Source organism: Oenanthe melanoleuca, chromosome 17 (assembly GCF_029582105.1).
Source record: "Oenanthe melanoleuca isolate GR-GAL-2019-014 chromosome 17, OMel1.0, whole genome shotgun sequence".
Classification (NCBI taxonomy): Eukaryota; Metazoa; Chordata; class Aves; order Passeriformes; family Muscicapidae; genus Oenanthe; species Oenanthe melanoleuca.
In genome coordinates, this window is record NC_079350.1 from 5,985,163 (window position 1) to 6,004,298 (window position 19,136).

Here is a 19,136-nt window from a genome sequence, read left to right on the forward strand (position 1 = left end):
TGAGGAAAGTAGTTCTTTTACTGGTAGGTGAACTGAATGCCAGAGTTATTCAGAGTTATTGCTCATTAGAGCCGGAGATGGAACTCAGGAATAGAACTGGTCTCCAACTTCAGCTACATAAAATGCTGCACGAGTTGCCAACAATGATCTGTGAGTGGAATTTGGTTAATTGTGTCAGTCTGTAAGAACAGTTATTATTTTTTGGTATTACAATAGCTCTGAGAGTCCTGCAACTGTAATCCCTGCGTGCAAGGTTGTACCTGCACACACAGCAATGAGTGGCTCTGGCTTGGAAAAATGTAAATTCTTTTAGGACATAGTTTGACAAATTATTTTTTGGTAAAAGTTCCTACTTACGCATTCTCCACCACACATTCCTCCCCTCTTCCCCTTTACACTGTTCCTGCATTGTGCCAGTGATTTTTTTGTGTGTGTTAAATTGAATCTGAATCTGATTTCAATTAGAAATAGTCCCCACAACCCCTTTTTTTTTAAACTCAGACTAGTACTCTGATCTGGTTCCCTGGCGCAGATGCAGGGACAATGTTACAAGCAAGAGAGTCCCACGAAGGCAGGAATGAAAGAGTGAGGAACACATTGCACAGGTTTCACTTAGCAGAGGTGTTTGTCAAACTGTGCCCTTAACTGAGCCCAACCATGACAAAGTTCTAATTGCAGCTGGTGTGAAAAACTAGCAATTTGTTTTTGTAAGTTTTTTTTTTTTAATTAACGCAAACAAGTGGAATATGTCAGTAAACAAAAGATCAGCTCTGACACCTCAGGTGATACTGTAAAAACTTTCAGAGTATAAATTGAGGTCAATGACAAAACATCTTCCTTTCCCCTTTGGAGTCAAAACTAATGTCTCTCAGAAACACAAAAAGGAAATAACCTTTAAACTCCATGTTTGTTTTTGCAGTGGTATGACTGGAAAATAATTTCATCTGCCTTTGTAAAGGGGGGGGTGGGGTGGTATAAAACAAAGTAGAGACCATTTCCCTCCCACCACAGCCGTACATCTATTATCTGACTCACCACTTCTGGGACTCCTTCTGGCAGCTCGGGTTTTATTGCACTGAAAATTCAAGCCTGTGAAAATATTCCCTATTTTCAGGTTTACTTTGTTCACTGCTTTGTTCAGATCAGTATTCCTTCCTTTAGGGGTCTGGAACTCGAAATTCAGCAAGGGCTGGATGTTGCCGCTCTTAAGCCTTGTGAGAAGGACCAGCTCTGTGGAAGGAAGGGGGGAGGGAAAGGAAGGGGGAGGAGAGTCCATATCTGAAGAGAGACTCCAGACTAGAGAAATTTTACTGACATCCATTCAGTTTCCAGCGGGGTCTCCTTCAAGGGCTTTTACTGAGCTCCAAAGGCCCCTGCAATTCACAGCGGCATTTACATGCAACATTTCCCTCTGGGAGCTAAGGTATAACTGTACTCCTGGATAATAATCACAAAGAATACCACCAGACTCCCATTGAAATGTCAACCAGCCACTACTGTTGTAGAGAGTAACAAAGAGATGCTAATATAATTAATTATGAAGCCTCAGTACCCTCATTAACACATCTTTAGTGCCTAGATCTTTGAAAATCAGCTGTATAAAGTGACTGTCAGAGTTAATTCCTTATAAATTGCCTCCTGTCACATGCCAGCACTGCAAGTTCTCTCAGGCCTTGATGCTAAGAAATCTGTGGGTTTTTTTAAGTTCTGATGCAGTTTTATTGGTGTTATTAAAGGTGTAAGCTGTTGCATAAGCAGTTTGTCAGGCTAGAGTAGGAAAAATAAAAATGCCTTTAGGCAGCCCAGCGTACACAGTTGGTGGCATAAATAGGAAAAGTTTCAGTCAATTAAACGGAAAACTAAGGACAAAAGAAAAAAACAGGAATGAAAGGTGTCACATAATTTGGCATTTAAATGTTTCCGGACCTTTTTTTAAATTTGAGGATTGCAGCCAGTTTATAGCTCTGCCTCCTACTGTTGCCTTTACGACAGCATTCCAGCTCCAGGCCTCATTCCAGAGCATCCTCATTCCCCTCCACTCCCGCTCACAAATATATATTTCAATAGGCTTAGGCTACATGGAGTTCCAAAACCAGCATGTAATTGGTGCAATTGTCTTTTACACTTCTCCAGAGAGAGCCACATTCATGCTGCTTAAGCCCTGTTTTGTCATGTTTTCCCTTTTTTTTTTTTTTTTTTTTTTCCAGCTGGACTGGGATCAGTACTTGTGTTGGGAACCCTACATACATAGTGAAGAAAGAAGTTACAGAAACGGGCTTTATGGGTGGTTCATTCTGTTATTTCTCAGTACCAGACTGTCACTCTGCTACAAGATAAAGGGAGGCGATAAAAAGCAAGTGATCATTACAAATCACTTGGCATTTTCTGCGAGCAGTTAAAACACTCACACTGACACATCCAATTTGTCTATACAAGATAGTCTGCTTCCCTTCATCTTCCATGTGCTTTTGAGAAGGTGATAATCTTTCTGCCGTGCATAAGTTTGTAAAGTTATCTCTCTGTGCTTGTATAATATGTTCCAGGATTCTTTGTAATCTCTGTTATACTTGGGTAAAAAGAAAAATGAAAAGAGATATTTTTATTTGCCATTTAAGAAGTGGCTTTCACAGTAAGTGCTTTTGCTGGTCTAGCTAACCTGGCAATATGCAAACTCTTTAAATGGAGGTAAAATTTATATCAGTAAAAGGAGTCTTTGCAAATCTGTCTTTCCTGTTGCATTAGCTAACACAGTAGGAATATTATTTTGTTCTCCATTCTTAAATTACATATCCATACCCTAATAAAACTAAGATGTATTTATTGAATATTTAGTGTTCATATAAATAATATCTTGGAAATGAAAGTGGCATACTAGAAATTAAATACAGAGATTTCTGAAGAGCAATCCAGAACTATCATGTAAATTCTGCTTGCTTGTTTTACACAAGCACAAATCTGATGGTACCAGGGGGAACGTAACAACTTATTTCTGAATGTCATTTTTTGAAACCACACTTCTACAAAGGAGAGACAGTTCTGTTTAGAGAATTAATATCTGTCCACATTGCTTTCTAATATAGCCACTGGTTTTAAATATGGTTAAAATTCCAACAACTGCTTGAGATACTACAGACACAATATGAGTTGATTAAGTGATGTACAGAACAGATAACTAATTTTTAGTCATGCATGGTTACTGAATATGGGATTAATTTAAGGGATCTCTGTTTTCTTTCATGCTGTCAGCACTGCAAAGGGTCAGGTACCTTTGAGGAGTGGCACAGCAGATTGTACCTTTATTTCTGAGATGAGATGCTGGACGTGCTGCTACAAACTCAGCAGGAACTAGAGGCTGCTGAGACCAAAAGGAGAGAGACACTGCCAGTCACCTCGTTGACAGCAGCAATCCCTGCCCAAGGCAGAGACTCCCAGCTGCCACCGAGTTCAGAGCAGGATTGGATTCAGCCAGGATTCAGGATCCTGAGCCTTTCACAGATGCCTCTTTGGACAATCCATGGCACTCGGCCCCGTGCCAGCTCTGCTTGCCATTCCAACCCTGCCGGCAGTGCCTTTGTGCCCCTGTGGCGGTAACTTGCTGCCACCTGCCACAGAGCTTCCCCCCTGCTCCTTCCTGCTCTGGTTACAATTGACTAAAATCTTTGTCTTATCATTAATCATGAAGGAATGAATAGGGGATAAACAATACCTGTATAGGGCAAGAAACTGCACCCATATTTATAAGGAACCCCTGACTAATTCTGCAAAGTACGGTAGATCATGATTTTAATGGAGATGGATTCTTTTGATAATGTATCATGTCTTTTGGTGTAACAGGACTTCAGAAGCAAGCTGACGTTTTCTGCTAGGATTGAAAAATAGATTTTCAAAGCAAAAAGGGCACAGCATTTGCAGGGACATTTGGGAGTGAGGACAGGGAAAAGGAGGTCACAAATTAGAGAAAATGCATGAGCTTGTTACAGATGGCATTGGAAAAGAAATAGCTGGGGATTCACAAAGCTTGAGGTAACACAGAGTCCACAAGAGGACCTGAACCCTCATCAAGCTACTGAGCACCTGGTGGGGTACATGGACATGGGTTCAACACTGACAACTGTGGAGTCCTCACTTCCCTCAAGGTTTGATGAATTTTAAAGTCATGAATTTCTCACAAAAAAGAAACAGGGGAGTAACTGATGAGATACTGTCCATACTCAAATAACAAGCATAAAATGTCAGCATAAAGCAACTTCAAACTCCAGATTACATCATTTGGTTAATGCAAAGGCAATAGTTCAGTATCCAGGCTTCAGCCAGACCACATCTGTCACCTCGGGCTGTTCAGCAGTGCACAGGTAAGATAAGAACAGTTAGGGAATAGCATTAGGTCTTGCTGGTTACAGAAGCTGGAGAAACAAGTAGGTTCTGGAGTGGCAATTCTTTGAAACAAACCCTTGCTGTTGGTTGAAGAGTTTTGTTTGTCAGCTGTGGTTTGCTTTGAATAAACGAGAATATGCATGAAGTTCTGTTCGTCTGAAGAGCGTCATCAATTGCCAAAGGCAATACCTTCGATGCCCTGTCAAGTCACTCCCTGCCAGACTGAGTCCAAGAACTCTTTCTCATGGCCGGATTGATCCGTGCATGTTGTTTTATTGTCTATACGTGCATCTGTTGGGGGTGAAAGGAATGGAGGGGAAGGTGTAAAACGAGAAGGCTCAGTTACATCTCTCCATTTTCGGGTACAATCTGCTGTTTCTCCTGTTCGGAGCCTCAACAGAACTGAACAGTTGCATTTATCACAAATCGAGGGCAGCGACTGCACCCACTAGTGGGGGAATTTTTGCTGAGATGCAGCTCTGAGTATTTCTTTTGCTCAGGTCACAGCGATCACTAGCTAGCGTGCAGCTTCTTGTTACAGCTGCCTTTTTTTCTGATGCTTTCCCCCTTGCTTTTATTTTTGTTTTCTCTTTACCTCAACCTTCTCTTGTTTTCTGATGCTGATTTGCTCCATTATGTGAAAGTGAAAACTTCCTACACTTTGTGTCATGAAACAGGGAGGAAAAAGCACAGATCAGCCCTGTAAAAGCAGCCGCTTAAGAGAGACTGGGTAGCCTCAGGCAAGTAACAGCCCTCCCCCACTCAGCCCCTATTTTGCCTTATTTCTGATGATGTGAAGACAAAACCATCCATATATCTGATACTGCCAGGCCAGGAAAAAAAAAAAAAAAAAGCAACGTAAGATTTCTTTAAATACCTTTGATATATTGAAACTCCAGCAAATCAGAGAAATTGGAATAAAGGATCAAAGTGCAGTTACTTAGAAGTGTCCTTGTCTGGAGCTCTTTGCTCCTTTCTCATCCTCAGGGAAGAAGAAGCCCAGACATGCACCAAGATACAGGGAACATGTTCTACATTTGCAGTAACTTTGCATACTACTGGCTAAAAAAAAAAAAGGATTTATTTAGGTCTGTTTCACATACTTAAATTTCAGTTTTCTTATCTCTTTACCATCTCAAAAACCCACAAACTTTTCTCATTAAGTTCCCCCTGACAAGTTATTTAAAATGTTTAAACTGCAGTTTGTGCTTAGCATTTTTATGATGAGGCAGCCTATACATTAATTCACACTCATAATATTTACTCCTCTACTAAAGACTAATTTACCTTGCCAGTTCTAATCATACCAATTAAAGATAATTTAATGATGACTGAAGATGATCTATTTCTAGAGGATAAATCTTAAATGTGAAGACCCTCTTAAGAAAACCACGCTGCTATTGGGTTCAAATATTTAGTATCAGTTTTTCAACACATGAAAAGCTGCCCCATGCAGTGACCCAAAGGAGCCTGCCTGCAGGAGAAGCGAGCTGGGAAAGTGCTCAGAGTTACATCCAGTCTCTGACTGCCATTGCTCGTGCTTCCACATGAACCAGCTTCTGCTGGAGATGCCAAACTTGAACTTTGGAAATTCGGATTAACTCCTGTGGTAATCAGAGAGTGGTGACAGGGCTAAAAGGGCCGTAAGTCCAGCCCAAGAGTGTTTATGCTTTTATGTTCTTGGCTTTTCTATGAGGTATCATGATGGTCCACAGCAGCCAGGGGAACAATCACAGCAGGTACCCAGCCAGTATTTGAAATTCTAAAGGATTCATTCCCATTGAGACTTTTTGCTTTTGAGGGGAGTGTCACTGAACCTCTTTCTGCTCCAGTTCCACTGTCTGTAAAATGGCTATAAGAGTTCTTAACCAGTCATTTTAGGGACTCTTACTTCACTGTTAATTGTGTAGTAATTTAAATTCCTCAGAAGAACCATTACACTCAGCTGTGATACAAATGGACTTACATGTGCTCAAGAGGTGAAAGCACTAGGACAGTTCTGCTGAGCTCCTGCTCTGTCTCCTGCTATCGTGATGCCTACACACAGGCCAGACTCTTTCCCAGCAACAGCCGGAATAACTCCACTGAAGTTGGTGCATCTGTGCCTGCTTATGCCAGCACTAAATTTAGCCTGTGCATTCATCATCAAGTTGTTCCAGTGAGTTAGTTAGAAAAAATCTCCAAGCAGAGTCATACCTGTTAGGAATAATCACTTAAAGAAGCCACAGCACCAGTCACTGTCCCTGCGGACAGAAGAGCACAGGTTATCGCGGTGCAGGGGCTGGTACCCACGTACCGGGGGGCTCCCGGGGAGCTGCCCCGCGGGCGTGCAGCCAGCTCGATCACACAGAAACTCACCCTCGGCACCAATTACCATAGCAACCCCATCAAAGCCAACGACGGCAGGGAACAAAGCAACGCGCCAGAGCACACCCCGGCACTAAGTGTGCATTGAGCCGGCCCCGTTCCCTGGCAAACACGCGGTAACAACCAACTGCAGCTTCCCTCACAAGGCGGCCCAGTGACCCCCCTCCCCCGCGCTCGGCTTTGTCGCCCCCTTCCCGCCGCCATCTTGACTCCTGGCAGTCCCGCGCCCTTCGCCGGAGCAGTCGCTCGTGTCCCGGCGGCGCGGCGGGACCAGCCGGGCCCCAGCGCAGCTGCGGCGGGAGCGAGCGAAAAGAAGGAAGCAGCCTCCGCCGGAGCCACGGCTCTAACGAGGGTGCCGGGATAGGCCGCACTCCTCTCCCGCAGGGAGCCGCCGCCCCGACGGCACCACGCTCCGCGCCCTTCCCCAACATGGCCCCGCCCGCTTCACTTTACCGCTCGCAGCCGCCGGGCTCGTCGCTCGGGTGACGTCACTGCGCGCCTGTTACTATGGGAACCGGAGGCGCGGGCGGTGATATCGCCACGGGCCGCGACCGCCGGGAGCGACCCCCGACCACCGGGTCCTCTCCAGTACCGGCATGTTCGCGGACAGGACGGCAGCCGGTGCCGACGTGCAGTCGCTGTGGAGGAGCGCCCGGAGCGCGCGCTGCGAGGCGGTGAGAGACCCCCGGGGGGGCTCCGCTCCGCGCTCTTGCACCGCCGGGCCGGGCAGGGGGTGGCTCTCAGAGCTACGCCTTCCCCGGACCTTCGGGATCGTGCCCCGACTTTCCCCCTCCCTGTTGGTCCGTGCCTCCCCCGCCAGTCCCGCAGCTCCAGCGCGGCCCGGGCCCGAGAGCTCCCGCTCGGGTTGTTGGCACCGTGCGGGGCCGGGGCGGCGGGGCTGTGTGTGCCCGCCCGCTCTGTCCCGTCAGCGTTTTGCTGATTTAGCCCCCGCGTGCGAATTGGCAAAGAACCACCCGAGCGGCTGCCGCCCCGCAGGTTGAGAGCTGATAACCCTGCGCAGTCACCGTGTGCGCTGCTCACTCCTTACTCCGGAGCTCGCTGCCTTCTTGTCCTTCCCATTCCATGCTTTAGAGCACTGCCTGAATCTCACTGGCATTCGGGCATCTCTGCCTCCCATCAGATCGTGGGAAGGTCACAAACGCATCAGCAAAGCTACGGAGGTACCCCGTGTTTAACCATGAACCAGAGCTGTGTAGTGGGGCTGGAATGTCTCCATGAAACGGCAGAAAGGGGAAGGTGCTTTGAATGCAATGTGCAACACTTGTTTTTCTTCTTGGATTATAGACTACCTGTCTTCTTTTACTAGAAAACTTGCCAGACTGGAAAAATTTCAACAGCAGAAGCTGCAGCACAGTCTCATACAGCCCAAGATGCTGCAGTGCAGACAGAACAGAGCAAAGATGCTGTCCAAGACTTCCAGCAGGAAGTCCAAGTAGATTACACTGGGCTTCTGTCATTCCTTCAGAGAGTGGAGGATGCTGTAATCAAAGAGCTGAATAAAAACTGGAAAAGTCATGCCTTTGATGGTTTTGAAGTGAACTGGACAGATCAGGATGAAACAGTAAGTGACAGAATTCAGGTCATTGTCCAAGCAGAGTTGGTTGCAGTTACTCTGAGTTTTTAGTTCTAGTCCTTATTCCTGTGATTGTTCTTGCCAGGTTCTAATAATTAAACATTACCAGTTGGGTTGCCTTGGGGTTTTTTTTCAGCTTTCTCCTTGCTTGGTAAAACTGTTCTTCCTGCTGGTGACTGAGCTGTAGCAGCAGTGAGAGGAGGAAGCCTGCAGTTCGTGTAGGCTTTTCTTCAGCCCCTTCAGAGCACTCCAGCCTAGCAGGGATCTAGGAATAGTTGCAGTGAATGAGTTGGCAGCTCTGCCTGCTTAGATTATGTTTGTTTAGTGCACGGTGCTCAGGAATGGAAGCAATTTGTATCAGACAGTGCATGTTGGGACTGGCATTTTCAGACTGTTACTTGTGAAGCTCAGCAAATGCCAAACTCACACCTGGTGGCTGCTGTAAATTCTTAGGCATAGTCTTCCAGAGCTGTGCACTCTGAGATGTGGTGTTTGAGTGACAGTTGTGTTGTGGGTTTGTTTCTCAACAGGAATTCAACAACCTTTTCACATAAATTCGTGGACTGAGGAAAACCCACACTGTAACCACACTGTAATCACATCAGGGGAGGGCACGGATCTTATTCCTCTCTGTTCAGAGATTGTTGCCTCAGTGCTTGGATTTGATCTCTTCCAGGTGTTGTGTTTGCATACATTGTCATATCCAGAGGCTCAGGATCAAAACCTGCAGGTCACCAGTGTTTCATGGAATGCCACAGGATCTGTCATTGCATGTTCCTATGGCCGGTGAGTATCCGGATGGGTTTGGGAGTGCAGCTGAGGCTGATGTGGTGTCTCAGGCTGACCTGAGGTCTAGATACTAGATATGTTTGCTTTCTCTGCAGTAATAAACTGACATATATATATATATATATATATATATATATTTACATACACTCCTTATACAAGTTAAATAATTAATCTTCAAAGTAACAAAATCTTGGGCAAGTCCTGAATTATATATTTTATTTCTTCTACTTTTCCCCTGCCCAGAAAATGGATACATGATCTTACAGATTTTTTTCTAGGTAGGTTCTGTTTGAAAAATGTCAAGAGCAGATGCACTTGCAAATATCTGTAGGTGAGGTTTGGGAAGATGCACTTTATCTTCACTGAGATCGTGATGTTTAATTTGGTCTCTGAGAACCCTGGATGAGCCTGGCACCTGTTCACACACGTGCCTGATGCCACAGACATGTAACAACACATATTTAAGGATTTCTGAAATAAGGGTTTCACAAATCATTTATCTAATCCATTAATGTCTGTAGCAGACCTCTCTTTCTTGGCCCTACTGCTGCTCTTATTTTTTTTCTGATGTACCCCTTTTCTTTAGGAAAGCCTCAGCAAAAAGGGTATCCATGAGAGAATGCATAGGGAAGAGTAAAACAGGGCAAACCTGTATGTTAGTTGCTCCTTCTGCTCTCCCAGTCTACAACTGTTTGCAGATGAGGATGTGGTTTCTGTGTCTGTGGGTACCCTCAGCAGAAATCCTTCCATTAATTTTCCATATGCACCCTTTTGATTGTTCCCATTATTTGAATAGGAGTAGGTGAGTAGGTCTTGGAATAGGGAAATTGTACCCAAAATTTACTGGCTGCCACTTTGTTGTAAGCACAGACATATGCCCTTCACATCCTGTATAAACCAGCCCACAGAGAACTTCCATCCCCTCATGATTCCTTCATGACAGGATACAAAGCAGCACATTGAGGTGACCAGTAGGGAATCTCAGAGCTCTGCTGGACTGGAATCCTCTGGAACACACAAAGCAAGATGTAGCTTTTTGTTTTTCAGATTGGACAATGGGGACTGGAGCACAGAAAAATCCTATGTTTGTACCTGGAATCTGGACAGAAGAGGGTTGAATCCACAGCACCCTGACCTGGTGGTGGATGTTCCCAGTTCTGTCATGTGCCTGGCTTTCCATCCCTCCCAGCCATCACTGATAGCTGGTGGGTTGTTCTTACCCCAGACCGTGCTTGAAACATACCCTTTTTTTCCTCCAACCTGGATTCTTTGGTTTCTCTCTCTGAATCCAGCCTCAGATTTCCTGTAAAGGTACAGCGTTGCAGCTCCTCAAACTGAGGAACTAATGCCCACCAACACAGATAAGTGCACTGTTGCATCTGAATTGGGACTTGCTGCCTCTTCAGTGACACCTGCCTTCTTATACCCCTTCTCAGAGAGAGGTGACAGAAGGAAATCCAGCCCTGGCTGTAAGGGAATAAACTTATTTCAGCAGAGCAATATTCTCTTACTCCAGAACTGGCTGTGTCCTGCACAGAACCGTTTCCACCATTGCTCCATTTGTGCATTTGTTCTGAGCTGTCAGACCTTAGATATTTGTCCTTTCAGGTGGCCTGTTCAGTGGGGAGTTGGTGGTGTGGGACACCAGCAGGACAGAAGACCCTGTGATCTGGAGGACAGGGATGACAGATGACACCCACACAGACCCAGTCTATCAGGTAACAACAGAGAACATTGACAGCAGACAGGGCTGGGGCAGGTGAGAGTTGCCACTGCTCTGTGTCATTCCTTTGGTTCTCATCCACAGCCAGGCAGTTCACAGGTATTTCAGCAGTTATATTCTTTTTTGGTTGGCTATTTTCCCCCAAATCTAGCTCCTGAACAGACACTTAGCTTGTAAAAAATAACTTCTCACTGTCCAGAATAAGTGAAGAGTAGACCCATTCCCAAACTCTGTTTATTAAAGGAGATGCAGCTAATGATACTCAGAGTGGTTTAAAAACAAATGGAAAAGTGTCACTGATCCTTGGAAGCTTAGACCACATGCTTTAAGGGGATTTACAAGTATGTCATGCAGTCTGGCTTCCTAAGGATTTTGCCCTTCTGGGGCCTTGTGACTCTGGACATTCTGTGTATTTTTCTCATCTGCTACTAGGAAAATGCTGTTGTTTGGAGCTGGGTGAAAGAGCCATAAATGCCATCCCAAAACTGAGGGCAGGTGGAACCATAGAAACTGCAATGGAGATTCAGCCCTGAGCACTGGATGTGTTTCTCTCCTTGCATCTGTGTTTGTGGTGGCTCCCAGCAGAAGCTCGTTGGGTACCAGGCTGGTGTCTGGCTCTGCTCCTGTGTTGGGTAGATCCAGTCACTGCAGTCTGCATGGGCTGGGCACTTGTGACAGTCCCCATTGTCCTGAGCTCATGGCATTTGGAACAGGTTAACTGGTTACCCGACACCAAGCACAGAAAGCCCGCCCGGCTCCTGAGTGTGGCCACAGATGGGAAGATCCTGGTGTGGAGGGAGGAGCGGGATGGGCGGCTGGCCTTGGCTGAAGGATTTGCCATCATGGCTCAGCAGGTCCCTCGCAGCACTCGGTTGAAGAAGGTGAGTTCAGCAGCTCAGAGTGCTCTTTGCACAAAAACACTCTGAACCCTGGAGCCCAAATGTCAGAGCTCCCCCTGCTCCAAGCAGGGCCAGAAGAAGCCCCTTCTGAACATACACACCCTCGATCCACAGCTCCTTTGCCATATGGAAATCATTATTGGAAGACTGACAACACCTGAGGTTTTGCTATGCTCTAAAGAGAAGTTGTCGGGATGGAGAACTTGTACTGTGAATTCATGTGAACCCCTTTGTAGGAAGTATTCAGTACTACAAACATGGAGCTGTCACAAGCTGTGCTGCTGGGTCCCCAGCAGGCTCTGTCCGTGTGTGCCTCTCTGGAGCCCCAGCTCACACCAGCTTCTGTCTCTCTTTCCCCAGGCAGCCTGGGGAGAGGCAGCCGTGGGGGTGACCTCGCTGTCCTTCTCGCACTTCGATGCCGATGTGTTCGTTGTGGGTGTGGAAGGCGGCTGTTCCCTGCGCTGCTCTGCCCTGGCCCAGGCTGCGGCTCTCCCGCGGCCGGGCGGCTCCGTTCCCCTCAGGGCACCGGCAGAATTCGCCTTCTCCCCTCACGCTGGGCCCGTGTACTCCGTGAGCTGCTCGCCCTTCCACAGGCAAGTGCTGCTCAGTGCCTGGCTCTGAGAACAGATTTTTCAAATAGGCCCTGGGGGTGTGTGCAAGTTCCAAAAAAGGGTCACTTGGCATTAGGAACTTCCCATTGTAGCTTCACCACTGGCTCTGGTGAAGCTGCCTGCTGGACTATGCTGCATGTGGGCACAAGAGCAACATTAGCACCTTTCTTAGAGCATCCTGTTAGTTACAATTAAAACTCAGTATAAAGCCAAGGAGATTAAAATGTCCTTCACTTGGGCAGATCACTAAGTATTTTACTGTAGATTTTTCTGACATCAGTAGCTGGCAGAATTTAAATGAGAAGCTCCCATCTTTGCCAGCAATTCACCCACCATCCGCAGAGGCCCCAAGCCCCGTTTCTGTGAAACATGCTGACAGCCCAGGTTTGCATTTAATTTGCATGAGACAAGCCCAGCTCGAACAATGCCCAGCTCTAGATCAGCAGTTCTCAGGCAGCCCTAGGCCACAACCCATCAGTGGTCAATACAAGCCCTCATTAAGCTTAATTGAGGACAGTAACAAGGCTGCATCTCTACAGCCCACAGCACAGCCCTGCAATTGCTGCTTTAGGAAACACAGACCTTTTCAAAGTAGGAATATTGTCCGAGGTCATGCTCCTTGGCTGATTTTTGTTCTTTATAGTTAGCAATAAAACAAAAAGCTGTTTCTTGCTTCCTCCCTCCCCCAGGAACCTCTTTCTGAGCTGCGGGACTGACGGACAAGTTCACTTGCACTCCATGTTGCAGACACAGCCCCTCTTTGCGTTACAGTTATCAAAGAAATACCTGTTCTGTGTACGCTGGTCTCCAGTTCGACCACTGGTTTTTGCAGCTGCGTCTGGGGAAGGCAAGTAACTGCAGGTGCCTCCTCTTGACCTTAACATTGAGAGTTCTGGGTATTCATTAGTCAAGTCGATTGTTCTGATTAGCAGATCCCACAAGCACAGAGCAATGGCCATTGTTTGCACTGTGTAATTAGTACGAAGGAGTAATTGCTAACTTGCACAAGGTGAACCAGCAGAGTTATTTTTCACTTCTGATGGTACCTTTAAATCTGTTGCCACAGTCATTCACAGGAATACAGCACAGCAAGATCACTGTGGGTAAATCTATTTCCACCTTGTTTTTAACATCTACTTCCAAAACTAATGGTTTAAAATGAAAACTTTTTCCTTAGAAAATTGCCCAAACATTTTTGAGTTAAAGAAAGGAGATTTCATAGAATTTGGCAAGCTGGTTTCAGGTTTCTGACAGCAGAACAAATCTGTGCTGCCTGCAGTAATGTCAGCTGTCTGTCACAGCCTAGACACCCATCAGTGGGGAAACAGGTTAAAAATAACTCTCAGTGCCAGACTAAGCAGATACTTACCTGCTGTTAGACACAATGTCTGTTGCCATGAAGCTGCAATGAATGTCTGTGCATTGCAGGAGAGGTGCACCTGTTTGACCTGGCAAGGAGCAAGCAGAAGCCCACAGTGTCCCTGAAGCAGTCCACGAGCGACTGCCCTGTGTATTGTTTGGAATTCAACACCAAGCACACACGGCTCCTGGCAGCAGGGGATGCTGCTGGGACAGTCAAAGTCTGGCAGCTGAGCTCCGACTTCACTGAGCAGGGACCAAGGGAAATGAGTCACCTGGAGCAGCTGGCAAGTGAGATCATGGACTGAGGGAGCAGCACAACAGCTCTGTGAAGCTTGTAACTGCTCTGACTCCAGGAAGAGTTCCCCACTCACCTGTTCCAGTGTTGGCCTGGAAAGCACAGGTAACCAACAGCTGGAGTTGCTGAACAAACAGCTTCCACGGAACCGTTAAATTTGCATTGAACCATTAAACACAGGATTATGTGGTTCGACCAGTAACTTTTATTGAAGCACACTGCAACATGTTTCTTTTCCCTAAGAGTTTTAAGCTAAGCACTTTAAGGTTACATCATAAAGTAACATTGATTATTGTAGAGCACAAAGAGAGAGAGACACATGCAGAGCTACAGTCAGCAAACATGAGCATGTCCTTTGCATCTTTTGGTACTAGTGTTTCAGATCAATTCACAAAGAGTGAACGTGTAAATTCTATGTAGTCATAGGCAGAAGGCAGTTCCCTGCCCTTGCCATCCATGTAGGGTTTCATGTGAGAGATGCAATAATCGGCCTGTTCCCGGGTCAGGTTCTGAAACAGAGACAGCGTGGGGGTGAGAGGGCTCTGGGGCTGCCAAAGGGCATTGACAGGCAGCCCTCCCATTCCCCGGGGCACAAACCAGAGCAGCACAACTACACCCAGCATGGAAATGCTCTGGCTGTTGGCACTATCTGGTTAAGGGCTGGAAGGCCTGACCAGAGTCTTCCCACCAAATAGAAGACAGAACAGGTAACTGGGACAAGGAAGCACTGCAAACTCTTTATTTCCCTGCCAGCTGGTGGTATTCAGACAGGAAAAACTGGCTGCCTTGGCAGGGCAGTGAGAGGGAGGATATGTTCATACTGTCTAAACTTAGGCTCGAGCTTTTCCTTTGAACTGCTGTCTGGAGAAACATCCCCCATCTAGTTTCCCAAATGATGGAAAAGAAGTTCTGAGGACAGTGCACTCCCTTCCAGGCCTTTGAGTAGGTCTTGTTTTATTCAACCTGAGCAGTTCTTTGGTACTAAAGCTTTTCCTCTTCCTCTATAGAGCCAAGAAATAACTGAGTAGGACTTTCACAGCAATTTCTGTGTTTGCTGCAGGGGATCTCCTGGCAGGGTCACAACTGACTCAGCCCCAGTGACATGAGCCTACAAGCCATTAGTACTTGGCTTTATCTATGAACAAAAGTCTTGTGTGTTCCTCCCTGGGGGTCAACAACCAGCACTTACCTGGTAGAGCTCCTCCTTGGTCACGTAGGGCTTCCCCTCGGAGCTGAGGGCACGGAAAGCACTCTCGATCTCCTCGCTGGATTTCACATTCTCCGTTTCCCGGCTGATCATGAAGGCCATGTACTCCTGCAGCGAGACGTGTCCATCCCTGCCAGCAAAACACAGAGTGAGCACCCAGAGCACAGCACTGCCAGGCCCTCCAGGGCACTGCCAGGCTGGAACTGTTCTGGAAGGAGTGAAAGTCTTAATGCAGTAGACTCAACACCAGGTCATTCTCTGAAAGTGAATTTCTTCTTTACATACGTCAGTCTTGCCTTCCTAAAGGCTTTCATATGAGTCACTGTAAAAACAACCACAGCTCTCAGCCTGTGAAAGACCTTCCAGCCAGCTCCCCAGCCAATACCTCCATGTATTTTGCAGTACAGGAACTCACATACCTGTTGGGATCTACAGTGTCAAGAATAGACTCAAACTCAGGATCTGGCTCTCCTTCCTCAACCATGGGCAGATCGTAGCCGAGAGAGCGCAAGCAAGACTTAAACTCCTGGTGATTAAGTCGTCCAGATTTATCCTTGTCAAAGTGCCTAAAAACATAAAATCAGAACCCACATGTGTCAGTTACTGAGTCCTAAGAGCTGTAAACTGGGCTGAAAACTAGATCAAGGTTACAACGAGCCCTTATTCTGTACAAATGAGTTTGTATCAATAAAAAGTTCTGTTTAGCATACATGAAAAATATGAACAAATTCTTAACTTTGCTTAAAAATCACCCCTTCCCCACCGAGAAAATCCCAGCTGTATTCCCAGCAGCAGGGACTGGAGGCTGTTGGCCTCTGGCAGAGAATGGAGCAGCTTAGCACAAAGTGGGGCAGACAACAATGGAGCCACAAATGGATCCTGCAAACAGGAGCTAGTCAGAACTATCTCCCAAGCTTCCTCTGGCATGTGTTCTTGCAACTCACTTGAACATCATGCTGAACTCCTTCAGGGCCTCCTCAGTGACTCCAGTGGTGTTCCTGAAAAGGAAGCAACAGAGCTAATTAGCAGTTCCTGAGCTGTGGTACTCTGAGTCCAGCGGCTGCACCACACGGTGAGGACAAAGGAGCAAACAACTATTCCATGTGGGAACACTTGTACACACTTATTCCACAGGATAAAACCATTCCACTAAGATCCCACTACTGCTCATGGCCAATGGGAGCTATTCCAAAACTGCTCACTTCATCCCTCTGAAGGGAACTGGGGTTGTACAAGCTCACTGCATCCATTGGTCTGAGCACAGGAGACTCCTTAGCACAGACCATGCAAGGCTGGCTGCAGGCATGGGCAGCTGTGCTCCTGTCTTTCCCCCCACCCCCAGTCAGACACTTCAAACCACACATGGGCCAGGCAGTACCGGGCTTGGATCTGCTGTTCCAGGTTGTGTTGCATCCTCATCCCCAGCTGGTCCAGCTGGTCCCACTGCTGTGCCAGCCCCACAGTGCTGTGTTCTGTGTATTTGTTGTCCAAGATAAGTGCTTCTTCCATAGCTGCTCCAAGGTCCTCAATCTTCTTCAGCTGGCTCCTCATAGCTCGGATCTCTTGGTGCTTGCGCTGTGAGAAGGGAGCAAAGAGGAGAGAAATTATGGAGCACCAAAAAAAAAAAAAAAAAAAAAAGCAACTTAAAAAAGTTAGAACGGAGGCTGGCAAGGGAGAAAGAGTTATAGTCTTCTTTTTCTCCTGGGACTTTATATCTATATACTGGGATTTGTGAAATAAGATTCAGAGCAATGTTCATCTTAATGCTCACTATCAACCAGGGCTTGCAAACCAGTTCTGGAGACTAAAAACCCTCTTACTAGGAAATGTGCTGAAAAGATTGTATCCTCTCTGCCTACCCCACCTCCCCTAGGAAAAAGGAACAAAAAGGAAAAAAAAGGAAAATCAGTGTTGTTTCATGGCCTGCGATGTAAGTAGACATGAGATATGTAAACAGATAATCTCAGAGGTCTCTTCAGTATTCCAAATGTTTAAAATCAATTAAGATTTTCCCACACAATTACATGCATTTCCCTTCCCGCCCTGTGTTCCCAAGCCAGCTGGAAATGCTGTTTTAGCCATAGGTGCACATCACTCACTTTAGTAGCTTCCAGCTGTGACTCCAGCGTTCCAGACTCCTCCACCATACATGACCTAAACAGAGAACAACAGTGAGAGAAGGCACTTATCTCATTAAAAAATGGCATGTGGGGCTTGAAATTAACAGTCCTTCCTTGAAATGAAAAATCCTTTCAGATATTTAAACGCTGGTTTTGTGTTTTGTTTATTCTGACTGATCCTATTTCAGACTGACACTGTACATTTTGTCTGATTCTTATTTCTGCATATAGTTAATTTCTAGCCCCATTTGAAAGGCAACGTGATCAGCAGCCACACTTCATGCCAGACTCAAAGCACCCGCTTTACTGGACCTCATGGAATTAGAACTTAGTGCAGTCCCACCCCCTGCCCCGTGCCCAGCACACACCACACACACCAACTGCAGGTGAGTCACTGGGGTTGGGCTGTATTTGCAGTCAGGTACAGGAGCTCTACAAAGGTGTGTTACAAAGGGGAAAATGAGGGTAAAAAAAGGGTGGTGAGAACTACTGGTTTGGTTGAAAAGTAATCTTAATGTGGCATAATCCTTGCAGAGAGCTACAGACCTCTGCTGCTCAGCAGTGCCTGGTGGTAAGGTGCCTTTCCCACCCCACCTCTCCATGCTGCACCCAGAGCAGCTGAGGTTCAGCCACTCTACCCAGTGATTTCCACCCTGAGCTTTACATGCAGGTCCCCACAGTGGCCAGGGGCTCCAAGGTCTCCTTCATACAGACTAGCTATGGACAGTCTCTGGATGCTGCTTTTCCCCCACCCCAAGATCCCAAGCAATCTCTAAGCAGCCGTGTTTGGGAATCTCTGTCCTTCCAACACGTACGGTGAGAGCTCGCTCTGGATGACCCACACATGGACACTGAGCCTGGGTGCTGTGCAGGTGGGGTGTCCTCTGACTCTGGGGTATTAAAGTTCCTAAAACCTGAATCTCTGGTATTTCAGTCACTAAAACCAGGTTTTCATCCCCACTGGACTGTCTTCCCATGTACTTTTGAGCTTCTGGAGAATGGGGATTTCAAGTGTTGAATCACTCTGTAGCAATGAAAATGCACCAAACATCTGGGTGTTTCTCACCACAGGGTTAAGGCTCGGACTCAATGCCCGCCTAGAGATGAAGCACACGCCCAGAGCCTTGAGCAGGAAGCTGGGAACCAACCGTGGAAAGAACCAACAGGGAAACAAACCTCCAAGCATCTCTAAGCCGTGAAAGTTAGTTGGAAGGAAAGCGAGCCTTGGAATTAACGAGTGCATTTGAAAACCAAAGTGAGGTAAGAAAATAAGAGGAAAAAACCTTCCAGATAGATCATCCCCAACTTCATACTGATAGACACGAATGACACGACGATATGCTATGCTAGTCAAAGGAAAGAAACCAAGTAAATTCCAAAAAGGAAGAAAGAAAGAACAGAGGAAAGAACACACCAAAACACGGCCACTGCAGTGGTGCCACACTCCAAGCCAGCACTGCCTTGCAGCAAACATAAGCAAGTACTTAATGAGAGAAAATTATTTAAATGCTGGTTGCACATACACAAAAATAAACCGTTATTATTTTCATGTAAGTCACAAAAAAGTGAGTCTTGCTAAGAGACAAACTGAAGTTTGGCAGTTAGCTTATCTACAGATTGTTTAAAAGCATTTTTCTTCCTATACTCCAAATTGTTTTACTCCCTTCCCCAAAAAACAACCCTCCCAGGCAGTGCTGGGCACGCACAAGTGCAAAGCAAGTAGTGTGCACAGCAGCTCTTCTCCTGACACTCTGCCTTCCCTCTCGCCAAGCCAAGCTAAGCACAGCCAGTGCCT

At 46.4% G+C, this 19,136-nt stretch overlaps 2 protein-coding genes and 1 long non-coding RNA gene across 10 annotated transcripts in view; 1 reads left to right on the forward strand and 2 right to left on the reverse strand.

Moving 5' to 3' along the window:
- Positions 1-3,195: 3,195 nt before the first annotated feature.
- On the reverse strand, positions 3,196-6,779 carry LOC130260103 (uncharacterized). The gene is made up of 3 exons (XR_008841740.1): positions 6,571-6,779; positions 5,252-5,436; positions 3,196-4,665 (listed from the first exon to the last, which is right to left on the reverse strand). It is a non-coding gene; the product is annotated as an uncharacterized LOC130260103 (long non-coding RNA).
- Positions 6,780-6,930: 151 nt separating this feature from the next.
- Positions 6,931-14,206, forward strand: DYNC2I2 (dynein 2 intermediate chain 2). Its single transcript, XM_056505168.1, has 9 exons — positions 6,931-7,415; positions 8,069-8,323; positions 9,012-9,121; positions 10,172-10,329; positions 10,733-10,842; positions 11,561-11,728; positions 12,107-12,339; positions 13,047-13,204; positions 13,786-14,206. The coding sequence occupies exons 1-9, from the start codon at positions 7,338-7,340 to the stop codon at positions 14,022-14,024; spliced, it is 1,509 nt and encodes a 502-aa protein (XP_056361143.1). The 5' UTR covers positions 6,931-7,337; the 3' UTR covers positions 14,025-14,206.
- Positions 14,197-19,136, reverse strand: part of SPTAN1 (spectrin alpha, non-erythrocytic 1) — a 45,832-nt gene continuing 40,892 nt past the window's right edge. For all 8 annotated transcript variants that reach the window (XM_056505160.1, XM_056505165.1, XM_056505163.1 and 5 more), the window contains 6 exons: positions 17,321-17,375; positions 16,600-16,796; positions 16,166-16,219; positions 15,641-15,787; positions 15,204-15,351; positions 14,197-14,523 (listed from right to left, as the gene is read on the reverse strand). In XM_056505160.1, coding sequence (XP_056361135.1) covers positions 14,398-14,523; positions 15,204-15,351; positions 15,641-15,787; positions 16,166-16,219; positions 16,600-16,796; positions 17,321-17,375 — 727 coding nt within the window. In that variant the 3' untranslated portion in view covers positions 14,197-14,397. The remainder of the gene's footprint in view (positions 14,524-15,203; positions 15,352-15,640; positions 15,788-16,165; positions 16,220-16,599; positions 16,797-17,320; positions 17,376-19,136) is intronic.